At 35.9% G+C, this 13414-nt stretch overlaps 1 protein-coding gene across 1 annotated transcript in view; it reads right to left on the bottom strand.

The window, feature by feature from the left end:
• LOC150078438 (RRP12-like protein) overlaps positions 1-13414 on the bottom strand; it is a 496297-nt gene that overhangs the window by 245830 nt on the left and 237053 nt on the right. Inside the window, exon 19 of the mRNA XM_090384563.1 lies at positions 3882-4033. Coding sequence (XP_090240689.1) covers positions 3882-4033 — 152 coding nt within the window. The remainder of the gene's footprint in view (positions 1-3881; positions 4034-13414) is intronic.

Genomic DNA, 13414 nt, shown 5'->3' with positions numbered 1-13414 from the left:
AGTACAGTTTGAAAAATTTAAGGTACAACTAATATAAAATCTGTTTCAAATCCACACTCCCCATATATGAGACAAGTGTGCAGTACAGGTGAGAGGATGACACAAGCCAGCTGAAACAACAAGGTCATCTCAAATAAACATACAATATTACTTTGATGCCACTTTCAAAACCTACTATTAGGAATGCTGTGTAAATACAAATATAATCACTGCATTTATTAACCTTTCTACTTTTTTATTATATTTGAAAACAAACAACACTGTTTTCATTCTGACAGAAGATATCTAGCCCATAACAATATCAGTTTTTTTCCGACAAAGCAAGCTTCAACGAATATCAAGATGATATTACAGTAAAATCCCATTACAATGAATAAAATTTTAAAGAAAATTTCATTATACTGAAAATACTTCCGGGTCCCAGCTAACTTTCCCTCATTAATATATATATATCATATTTGAGTGAAACAGTTCTGACAAAAAATTCAGTATAATTAATTATTTTCAAATTCCACTTATGCCTACAATGTATTACATATGTGAAAATTTTAAGACTATGAATGACTATTCTGTAAATACACAGGGGGATTCAAATGAAGGGGGAAAGAGGTAATTTAAGTTTTAAAAGATGCAAAAGAAGAGAGAGAAAAAAAAAAAATCATTATCACCTATTAAGTCTCCCACATTTTTCAATGATTATTCTCAAATCCAAATTAGTATAGCATATTGGCACTTTTTACCCCCCCCCCCCAAAAAAAACACATGGATGTACAATGATGCAGTCCAAGATGAAAAAATTGCGCAATTACTTACTTTTACTACCAGAAATAACAATAAAAAAAATGCTCAAATCTTAGAAAACAGTTTGTTCATTTGTGAAAAAAGTGTGAATTAGTAAACCAATTTAACTTTTTACCAAGAATCCACACATTTTCAATTACACTGAAGTTGAATTTATACTGATGCATAAAAAAAATTTAAACATTAAAAACAAAAAAATTGCATATTTCTTATGAATACAATATGCTTTCAAAACTGTACTGCTTTGACTGCTTATTGTGCCTTGTGGCACAATAAGCAGTCAATTAATAATATGCTCAATACCATTTTCTAGCCACCAATATCCAACCTCACACCAATACAAGCTCAACTGCATGATCCAATGATTACTAAACCATGCAGGAAAATCATCAAGCAGTATTGAAATTCTGGAGCCCGGGATTGTCAGCAGAGTGGCAGACTATAATCCACACTTACTACTCAACCTTTTCAACCACTGTTTGGCAAAAGGATTCTCTCCACTTGATTGGAAGACAGCTAATCTTCAATTTCTAAAGAATCTGAACAAACTGCCACAACAGCCAACATCTTATAGACCAATCGTTCTCCTAACTCTTCTCAGCAAACTCTCTGAGAGACTCATTTTCTTCAGAATTGACAAGTATTATACAAATGCAAACTTAAAGGCCAACAACCAGTATGGATTCCGTCCGGGGCACTCAACAGTAGATGCACTAAATAACCTGATAACATCTGCTCAATCCTCATTTGAGAAATACTTCCTTGTAATCGCAGTTGACTAGGTGAGATGCTCAACTCACTTTGGTAGCCGAGCATCCTTGGCAGGCTCAGGCAAGCACACATTCCTCAAAATCACTATTCATGCATTAAAAGCTATTAATGTGACAGCTCTGTCCATGTAGAGATGCCCTACTCTAAGGTGATCAAGGAAGAGCCAAAGAGGATGCCCGCAGGTCTCGGTTCCAGGACCAGCTTTCTGGGGCATGGTCTTGGACGAGTTCCTAAATCAAGATCTCGGGCAAGTAAGTCTAACCCAAGCCTATGCAGATGATTTGATCCTTTCCATGTCTGCCAGCTCAAAGGCCCTGCTTGAAATTTCTGCTAACTGAGTGTTCTGGCTCCTCTAGGAGTGGGCCACACAGCACAATCTGACAATCTCGGCTGAGAAAACCAACGGCATCCTCCTGAAAGGGCACCTGAGCCAGGCTAGACCACCACAGCCAACAAGCACAACAACCACATCCAGCTTAAGCACCTTGGTGTAATCCATGACTCAAAACTGTCTTTCTTCCCATTCCACTCAGTGTACTGTAGGTATGTCATTGACAAATGACAATGACATACCTACAGTACACTGAGTGGACAGAAATCATGGAATACCTACCTAGTAATGAGTGGACCCAACTTTCGCCTAGAGAAGGGCAGTCATGCTGTGAGGCATTGAGTCCACTGAAGCATTCCACAGATATTTCCATCCATGCTTGATGCACAGCTGTCCATAATTCCATCGCATTCCTGGGTGGAGGATCCAAAGCTGGAACCGACCTTTCCACAGCATCTCAAAGATGCTCCACAGGGTTCATATCCAATGAAAAGAATACTCCTCGAAACATGTTCAAGTCACCACGGCTCTGTGGTGACTAGAGCATGGTGATCACAGCTATGTGGGGAGGTGCAATGTCCTGCTGGAAGAGTCCACTGCCTTGTGGGTGCACAATGACCATGAAGGGATGAAGATGGTCTGCAAGGATGGACACATAAGCTAGACCATTCAGAGATGCATTTAGATGTGCCAGAAGTCCCAACTTCTGCCAGTTTAACATGCCCTAGACCAGCGGTTCCCAAACTGGGGACCATAGACCAGAAATTGGTCAAATTATTCTTTCTTTGTATAGCAAATTGATGATAAATAAAATTATTATATATTTATGTAAAAATAAGAATAAAGTTGAGTTGTTTTAAACATGAAACTTTGAATTTTATTTTCAGAAAACCCAATGTTCATACATATATACATACATACATACATACAGAAACATATGCATATATATTTATATATATATCTGCATCCTTTGCACGCTTTGGTGCATTTGTTTTTTTATCTTTCTGTTATCTCTACTGGCTTTAATTCAATATATGGGGGTTATTTTCTGTTATTATATAAAATGTTATTTTCTCATCCGAGAAAATAATTGACTTCCGCAGCTCGGGGGTCCATTTGACATGCTTCTTACACCAAATTAATCAGGCCTTTTTCATTTTTTGTGTGAGGAGGGGTTTCTTAGGGTGACGGGCTACAAGACCATTTTTGAAGAGGCGTCTTCTGACTGTTACTGCACTTGCTGCCACTCCTGTATGTTCTTCCCATTCTCTTTTCAGCTCAGATGAAGAAGCTTTAGGTATTTAAGGCATAAGCCCTTCAAAACACTGTCCTGTTTTGGCGTAGACTCATTTGCATCCGGTTCTTTTTTTCCTATCAGTAGAACCAGTATTCTTGAGTTTGGAAAGAAATCTGCTCATTGTCGACTGATTACAAGACACTTTATAAGCAATATGATGGGAAGAACATCCTTCCTCACATAAAGCAACAATAGCACTCTTTCTTCATGGCATTAACTGCACATAACTCGCCATCCTGACACAAGCAAGGAATGACTGCAACTCTTGAAGAGCATGCTTATATAGCTGAAAATAACAGCTAATGCAATATTACATCATCACCTTCGCATGCCAATCTTATCTGATGCAATCTGTCAGAAATATTGCCATATACTTACATTATTCGGACGACAATTACAATTTTAAGGGGTGATGCACTTTCTTTGAACACCAGTGTATACTCACAGATATTAGATAATAAGCTGATGCAATAATTTCACTGTAATCTATGTCTTTCTCAGGACATAAATAAAAACTTAATGCTAGTGTTATGACATTCCTTTGCAATCAAATAGGCTAGTAAATATATTTGTATTATTTGCAAGGCTAATCTAAACAGGGTTTTGGACAAATGTGCATTAAATAGATAAATAAAAAAATTATTGCTTCTCAGAACTAATACTACAGAATCTGTTTCTCACCTCTTTATCTGTAATTTCCAAGTAGGCAGTTATAGTACTGTAGACAGCTAAGCGAACATCTTCAAATCCATCCTGTGATTCACTTGTGTAAATATTAAATAAAATTGGAAGGTAATTTTTGGCATATTTGCTTAATTCACTTCTGGCTGACTCTAGTGATTGGAAAATAAAAAATTAAATATATTACGTGAAATTCCTGTTTTCATAAAACCTACATATTCTTACATATTAAAAAATATAATATCATTAAAAATACAGTCAAACTTGGTTATAACGAGCACAAAAGATCACGGCTGTAACAAGCAAAAAGCCATAATTATTTTAATTTACGTGTATTCCCATGAAATCGCTGAATCTTATAACAAGTGTACTACACGGATATATGAAACAAATTTTGGTAACTATGCAAACATTCTTATTTGCTCAGATAATCGAAAAAACCCATTTCTTGGAATAGACGAAAATGAAAAGGGCAACTTAGCTTTATGACCACCTGCAGCAGATTAACAGTCAGTTTATGACCTTGTCCTTCCGGGTATGGGAATGTTTGTTTGTTTGTTATTTAGTTTTTAGGAGCATTAGCAACTAAGGCCATACTGCTCCAGGATATGCGGTGGTCATTCCCTGACCTTTCCGCATCCTCCATATTTGGTGGTGATGGGCTCGAACCCTGGTCTAATCAAGAAGAGTGTGCTACGCACTGCTGCTCCTTCCCACATGGCTACAGATATGCCTCCGGGTAGGGGGAGGGGAACTATACAATAGTGCACTGCCATTTGCTTGTTGCATTACCCTATTTACAGATTGTCTTGTATTCACTGAGCTATACATTTATTCCGGGACTTCTAAGAACTTTTGCATGCAGACCATTTTATCATTTTAAAGTAAAATCAGTTAGAAACGAATCTTTCCTTTGGAAAGATTCGTTTCTAACTGATTTTTTTGTCTGCTAACAAAAGAGTCTCTCAATTAGCAAAAAAGTGGAAATTATTTGTGAATTAGAACGTGGTGCAAAAAATGTTATAAAGTGTGTAAAAAGCTTTCTTTGTCCTCTTCAAGTATATTGACATTAAGGAAGAATAAAGATGTTTACATATTGGCATTGGAAAAGAACATAACCAAAAAAAAAAAAAGAAATTTAGAAAGTGCGAGGTAGGTTATAAATGCTGATGAAGCATTGCTTCAATGGTTCACCACAAAAAGAAGTGCAAGATTTTTAATGGATGGTCCAATATTGAAGGCTCAAGTGGAAAAATTTTGCTACACAATTTGGACACAACGATTTTGTGTGTAGCAACAATTGGCTGGACTGATTTAAAAAACAACACAACATCGTTTATGCAAAAATTAGTGAAGAAGCTCGATCGGCAGATCGAATAATGACAAATGAATGGATTGACAGTGTTTGGGCAGAAATCAGGAAAGACTTCAATGACGAAGACATCTACAGCAGTTGTGTTACTGCAACAGGATCTAGAAAACTTGGGCATATGGGCTGAGAAGTGGCAACGGAAGTTTAACAATGACAAATGCAAAGTACTGCATATGGGTAGAAGTAACCTCAGAGGAACGTACCAACTATGTGGTACTACACTTATGATGGTAGAAAGACCTGGTAGTGATTGTGCAGTGAGATATGAAGTTTTCTGAGCAATGCAGACAGGCTGCCAGAGAAGGTCATGGGGTATTGTCAATGATAAACAGGAATTTTGCTAGCAGGGAAAGGGAGGTGATTATCCCTTTGTATAAGGCAATGGTCAGACCAAACCTTGAGCACTGTGTACAGTTCCAGAGGGCTCATTTTAGAAAGGATGTAGAATTGCTTGAGCGTGTACAGACAAGGGTAACAAGATTGGTGACGGGAACGAAGGGGTTCTCTTACCAAGAAATGTTTAAGTTCTGCAAATTGCAGTGGTTGGAGACTAGGCACCTGCAAGGTGATTTGATTGAGGTGTATAAGGCTGTGAATGAGTTGAGCACACTGAATTCTGATGGGATTCTTCCGCTTGCTCAGATTATGAACCTGAGGGGGCATAAATTCAAAATGGGGAAAGACAGTTGTAGAATAGATGTGCGGAAATTTAGCCAACTGGTGGTTAATCACTGGAACAAACTTCCATCTGTCGTTGTGGAAGTTGATAGCTTAAATAAATTCAAGGAGGAACTGAACAAACTTTTAGAGGAAATAGTTGTGTAAAATTGTTTTTTTTTTTTTAGATGATGCTACATAAAAGTTCATATGCTTGCTTTCTTGCAACACATTATTGCCTCTATTACTACAACACCGGCGAAACAGGACTTTTTTTTATAATTTAACACCTGACAATAAATTTAAATTGAAAGGGAGGAAATGTGCTTGTGGAAAAAAATCAAAGGCTTGCTTGATGGTGCTCATATGCACAAATATGATAGGAACTGATACAAAAAAACTGTTTGTTATTTTTTTATTTAAAACAAAAAAAAATGTTTGTTTTAAAATCGTTAAATCCTCTGTGTTTAAAAAAATGCAAGGAAACTTCCTGTGGATTACACTGCTAACAAGAAAGCTTGGATGACTTCAGATATTTTTCGACAATATGTAAATGACTGGAATTAGGAGCTATTCAAAAAAGAAGAAAAATATTTTATTGTTAGTTGATAACTGCACACCCCCAGATTCAAAATTTGTCCAACGTTAAGCTAGTGTTTCTACCTCCCAATGCGACATCAATTTTATAACCAATGGACATAGATATAATCGAGTTTGAAAGGATTTTATAAAAGATTTGTAATTCTACATTTGATCAGTCAAAGAGAACAGAAACTTACTGAGTCTATATCGATATTGGACACTATAAATTTATTGAATGATGCAGGGAAGAACGTTACTTCAACAACCATATCGAATTGCTTCAAGAAATCAAAATTAAATTCGAATGAAATTTCAATTGTAGATGAAGATGGAAATGAAGAAAACAACTTACCATTATCCGAATGGTTGCTAAGTAACAACGTTGTAGGTTTAAATACAGATAACATCAATGAATTTGTATGAGTCGATTACAACTTATTAAGTAGTGGTCTTCCTACAGAAAGTGACAATGTAGATGCTGTGCTCAACAAAGATGATAACGACAATGGTAAAGACTATGATTGTGATGATGACATGACAACAATTGAAAGTGAATCAAAATCAGTGCTGACAACCTCACAAGCTCAAGGTGCAATGGATACATTAGTCAATTTTTTTTGAAGAAACTGAGGCAAGTAATGACGCGTTGAGTGTTTTAAGGGGGAACTTAAGAAATATCAAAGTGAAATCTTTAAAACAAACATCAATTTTAAGATTCATATAAAAAGACTAATTGAAATCGTGTTTATTATTAAATAGTATTGTTTTTAATTACAGAATAAGAAAAAACTGTGTTTAGTATATACTAAACACAGTAAAAAACTGTGTTTAGTATATACTTGTGTGTAATATTAAGTTTATTGTAGTTAATACAAATAATATGTATGTATATACAGGTAGTTCTTGACTTTACGAGTTAATTCGTTCCTGGCGTGCACTCGTAAAGCGGGAATTTATTTCCCATAGACATAAGGTTAAAATTAGCGGTTACGTTTTCAACAATGAAATTAGTTAGCTAATTAGTTTATGTTTAAACAATGATTGATTTATCCAAAGGAATGAAAATGCAGCTTGTAAAATGCAAGCAAATTATAATAATAGATAAATTATTTACGACTTACAAATGTTAAAGAATGTTTATTCTTCATCATCATCGACTAAATGCACACTCGTTGATCACTCATTATTGGCTCGGAACTCATTGGTTTGTTACACAAGTTGTCTTCTTCAGAAATGTTTCAAGAGGCATTTGTTTCCAAGATAATCTTCTCTTTTAATTATAAATTTCATGATTGTATGCATAAGCATTTTATAACGGCACACACAAATTGCAACTAACACGATTCGCGTGGAGTAACAAGTTTACAAAGCTTAAAAAAAAGGAATGAAGAAAAGATTCTGAAAATTTATTTGTTTTTTATACAATTGAAGATTTCAGTAAAGGGGAAACACATTTCACCATAATAACGTAAAAAAACCACACAATTCCAGCTATTGGTATTTTCGCAAATGCAAGAAGATCGAGTTTAGTACCTGTTTATAACTGCTTGCAGTAACCAAAAAGCCCAATAAACCAGAAAGTGCAAATTGTTTTTATTGTTTTATGGCCGTGACCTCCAGTAATGTGCTTTAGAAAAATATCACAAAGGCGTTTAAAATTGATTCTTATAATGGAACATATAATAACGATGAAAGGTAGTACATTTTAATGATTTCAGATGGTAACTAATACAATTTACAAACCATGCTCACGACCTTTTATATGGCCTTAAGGTCATGCTCGTGACCTTAAAACTTTTTAGAGAGATAAATAGCTCAGTTATACAGCAAAAATTTCAACTTCCGAGATCTTGAAAAGAATTTCCAAAAAACAATGTGTTATTGGGCTCACATTATGATATTTTAACGATACGAGGGTGTCTCTGGAACTGATTAATATCGTAAAGCAGGGTACGCTGTATTGTATAGCCACGCAAGTGGTTTGGAATGTGGTATTTATGAATGTTTAACATTCGTTTTTGCAATTAATGTTCATATTTTCGATTTTACTGATACTTGAGGAAAAAACTCGTAAATTATATATATTATTTTTTTCTTATATTATTTTTACTTATATTATTATTTTCTCTCTAATATTTCTTTTGTTTTTTGAATCTATCTTTTTACTACAAGTTACTGAGAATTTAAAAAAATTAGGAGGTAGATTTAACTCATCAGTGATATAAAGTGTTCATTGTTCAACGGCCCCAGGGGTTTCTCCGTCTATGCTATTACTGATATAGCGAGTAATGGTTATAACAAGGAAATTTTGTCGGTCCCTTGATGCTCATTATAACCAAGTTCGACTGTATATCCATATTTATATCTTGGAAAGAAAATTCCCATTCAACATTATGCTAGGATTGAGTGAGATCAAAAAAACTCTCAATCACAAAAGGAATTTCCTTTCAGGAGCAAGTTTACCAGATGTATGTCAGCTTGATTGTGGAATTTTTGTTTTTATAAAAATGAAAAGTTTGTATATACATGCTTTTAAGTTTTATTTTTTCTTATTTTGACTTGATTGCCCAGAGCAGAGTAAAATTACTACAAAAAAATAACACTGGAATTTTTAAAAAAATATATCTTTAAAAATAAAATACTTATTACTTATCTTTAATGGAACATGATGCAATCAAAAACATGTATCAGTTAATTAATTTCCCCAAATTCCGGATTTGAATTCCAGAAAATTCCTTTTATTTCAGCTTGCCTATTTTTCCAAAATATATTATATGTCATAGTGAAACTCATAATCACCAATTTTTGGGTAACACCACAATTTCTGTTAGCTTTATTACAAATAACTCTGGTTCCAATAACTCGAGCAACTTGAAAACATCCCAAGAACTTTTCGTGCATGCACGAAAAGATACCCAAAAGTTCCCGAAATGTATTTATAAAATAAATTAAACTCACCATGGGCCTTATTCACCATCACCTTCAAAGTAGTCCCCTTAAAGCAAAAATAGCAATCCCAGCACTTCTCCCATGATTTGGATGAGTCCTGAAAGCCCCCAAGCACCACCTGCAATTAGATTTGGATGTCCTCTACGCTACCGAATCTTCGACCCTTCAGCTTGATTTTCATTCTTGGGAATGAGGAACATGTCACAGGGGGCTAAATCTGGAAAAGTGTAAAGTGTATTTAATATCAAACGGCACCAGGGGTTTCCTCCATCTCTGCGTTGCTTTCATTGTAGGTGTACCAGTTCACTGGGAAGGCTAGATATTTAAGTGTATGGATATTGTATGAGTGTAGTGTTGTGTATATTGTTCTTCTGGCCATTTAGCCGCTAGACCCCTGCTGGAGTCCAACATTACCCACACTTGGCCCTGTGGAGGCAGACCGGGTACACCAGTATTGAGAAATTATTTACTCTGGTAGGCCCTGCCACCTACTTTCCTGAGATTTCAGTGGCTAGAAAAATGGGGGGGGGACATTGTCATGTTGTTGGATGCCAAAAACTGTGCAACAGCGAGGTGTGGACCGAAGGACCCAGTTCTTTGTGAGCCACTTCTCTGGATGTTTCCTCCTGACGGCTTCCCTTAACCACCTCAGAATGTCAGAGTAGAACTTTGTGTTGACGGTCTGGCCAGGAGGGATGAATTCCTTATGGATAATCCCTTCAATGTCCAAAAAACAGATCACCATGGACTTCACATTGCTCCTCACTTGTCAGGCATTCTTTGGTTGGGGCAAAGATGGGCTCTTCCACTGGGATGAATGTTGCTTGGTTTCTGGGTCATACCCATATACCCAACTCCTGTCACCAGCAGTGATGACCATAGAAAGGAAGTTTTGATTGCTCCTGGCCCATCCGTGAAGATCATGCTGCAATGCTACTTTTGGTCTTCACTCAGTTGTTTGTTGTTTGTTATTTGGTTTTTAGGAGCATTAGCAACTAAGGCCATATTGCTCCGGGAAATGCGGTGGTCATTCCCTGACCTTTCTGCATCCTCCGTATTTGGTGGTGACAGGCTCGAACCCCGGTCTAATCAAGAAGCGTGTGCTACGCACTGGTGCTCCTTCCCACCTGGCTACGGAGGTGCCTCCTTCTTCACTCAGTAACCATGGCACGAACTTGGCTGCAAACCTTCTCAGGTTCGGTTGGTCCGACAAAATCTGCTGGAATTTGCCGTACGACAGTCCTACAATGCCACAAATGTTGTGGATGGTCTTCACGGATTGCTGCCTGAACTTTTGCAACATTTTCTGGGGTGGTGCTTGATGGTGGATGCCCACAGTGATCGTGGTCATCAACCAACATTCGACAGTTTTTAAAACAGTTAAACCAGTAGCAGATCTGTGTCTGGCATAAAGCGTTATTACCAAAAGCTTGTTTCAAATTCTTATGCGTAGATGTAGTTCTCATGCAACATTCAAATTTTGGGAACATTTGGGTAGCACCTCATACGTATCTGAATCCCCTATCTAGAAGTTTCTCTGAGTATATCCTCAATGATATCCATACACCATCTTTATTCAAATGTATTCTGCCTCTACAAAATAGGTTCCTTCCAAGTGCTGGCGTTACTAAAAATTTCCTCTAAAAAGCCTTGAAAGTGTCCCTCAAGGCTTTCACAGCTCATAATCCCTCCTATCATACCTAGCAGAACTGAAGATTTAATTCTCAGCATTTTTCAGCAAGGTTCTCAGTACAGTAGACTCTTGATTTTCCAGAATAGATGGTAAAAAACAAATCCCAGATAATCGATTTCCCAGTTAATCCAAAAATACAGAAGCCCCCGACATACGTAAGAGATATGTTCCAGTACTTCTTACTTCGTCGAGTTTTACGTAACTCGGGAATGACTAATAACATATTGCTACTATATTATTATTGACAATATCTCCCTCTCTCTCTCTCTCTCTCTGGGTAGCTCAGGATTTTTTTTTTTTTTTTTGGCTGGTGCAGCAAAAGCTTCAGGCTTCCTTGCACCTTATAGCTAATGATGATGATAATAACAATAATAATAATTTTCTGATCCAAATCGATCGCTTTCCTTTTCTTGGTAGATTTACTAGTACTTGACTAGATTCTCTTAGTCGGCACCATGATAACGGTCAAAATGAATTTTCTGTAAAGAACTTCACAGGGTTAAAGCAAAAACTCACTATTATCACCCTGCGTGAGCTCACATTTTACTAAAGCACATTTCTGGAGGTCACTACCAAAAACAATAAAAACAATTTGCATTTTCCGTGTTATTGGGCTTTTCTGTTCGTGCATCTAATTATAGACGGTAGTAAACTCGTCTTATTGCATTTGCGAAAATACCGATAACTGCAATTCTGTGGATTTTTACGTTATTATGGTGAAATGTGTGTGTCCCCTTCACTGAAATCTTCGGTCATATTAAAAAAAAAAAAAAAAAAAAAATTGTAAGAATCCTCTCTTCTTTCCTATTTTTTTTTGTTTGTTACTCTGTATCTCACTTGTGCAATTTGTGCGTGCTGTGATCTTCGTTTTTGATTGCTTATTTTATGGTTTTTTTTTTTTTTTTTTTTTTTTGTTTTAAATTTTACAATCCTAAAAAAAAAAATTACGTAAGTCTGAAGTTGTGCAAGTCAGGGACTAACTATATCGAAAAATGTTCAGCAACCAAAGTAAAAAATATGGTGATAGATAAAAAACTTACCACGTACTACTCGCGTGTCCAATGTATTGCACCCCTTTATTTTTTGCGATGTCGATATTAAATCTAATAGCATGACTTTATTTTTTATGATGTTGCGTATGGTTTTGTCACCAACATTATAATAGTTCATCATTAAAGATTTAATGGATGCACCATTTTAAAACTTTTGAATAATTTCAAGTTTTCGTTTAACTGAAACAACTCCTTTGCCCATCATTTTTGCGATTTCTAAACAAAAAAAAAAAAAAAAAAAAAAAAAATTTCTACATCCCTGACATAAATAACAAAACACAATGTCTTTTTGCAGTTAAATGAAATACAACAATTGACACAATGCACCAAAACAAACTAAACATTTGGTCTCTCTTTTTTTTTTCCTTTTTTTTTTGAGTGGTGGGTATGAAGACAGCAGGGGTTGCAAGATAATAGGTACATTAATCTCCCAAGGACGACTTATAACGCCGCTTCTTGTCGCTTATTTACAACTTGCAAAACATCTGTTTATACCTATTCTAGTTATTACTTGAATTTTGATTTTTTTTTTTTTTTTTTTTTAAATTTAGTCTTAAAGTGTCCCGGTTAATCTGATCCCGGTAAATCGAGAGTCTGCTGTATATCCAAAAAATTGTCATTCATTCTAAACACAATACTATCATCTTTTACCCCCCCCCCCCCAAATGACAATACTAATAACATCATTGATTTTAGCTCCTGGCAAATACACATCCCCAATAAAACTATTTCTTTTAGAACCAGAGCAGCTTGCACTTGATCAGTTCCCCCACACATGCAACAACTAGCAGGTCATTAGATAGCTGAATCCTGACAAGTCCCCACTTGTTTCTAGGGGGCATCTGCTTGCTTCTTTAGTGATTCAATTCCATCTATCAATGAATCAAGTTTTAATTTTGGATTAGTACAATCCATATATCTGGCACATAGAAGACAATCATAAGGTGAAATAGAAATATTTACTATATTGAGCTTTGAATAGCCGATTTTTTTTTTTTTTTTGTTTTACAAACTCCAATAGGAATCACCTTGGCCATTCTTATCTGCAGGACCGTGTTAGCACTACAGCCAAACCGGCCAGGACTGGGAGCCTCATTTTCAGCATAAACATTTTCTAAAGTAGTGATAAAAATTTCTAATAATAATAATTTTTACGGATGATGGTAAAATATGTATCATTCAAGTTATAAAACATTTTTGACCTCTTAGTTTACATTTTTATAAAGGA

The sequence above is a fragment of the Mastigoproctus giganteus genome, chromosome 11 (genome assembly GCF_048544385.1).
Source record: "Mastigoproctus giganteus isolate SK-2022 chromosome 11, ASM4854438v1, whole genome shotgun sequence".
NCBI classification, from domain to species: domain Eukaryota; kingdom Metazoa; phylum Arthropoda; class Arachnida; order Uropygi; family Thelyphonidae; genus Mastigoproctus; species Mastigoproctus giganteus.
Note: the sequence above shows the minus strand (reverse complement) of the source record. Positions and strands in the feature narration are given on the sequence as shown.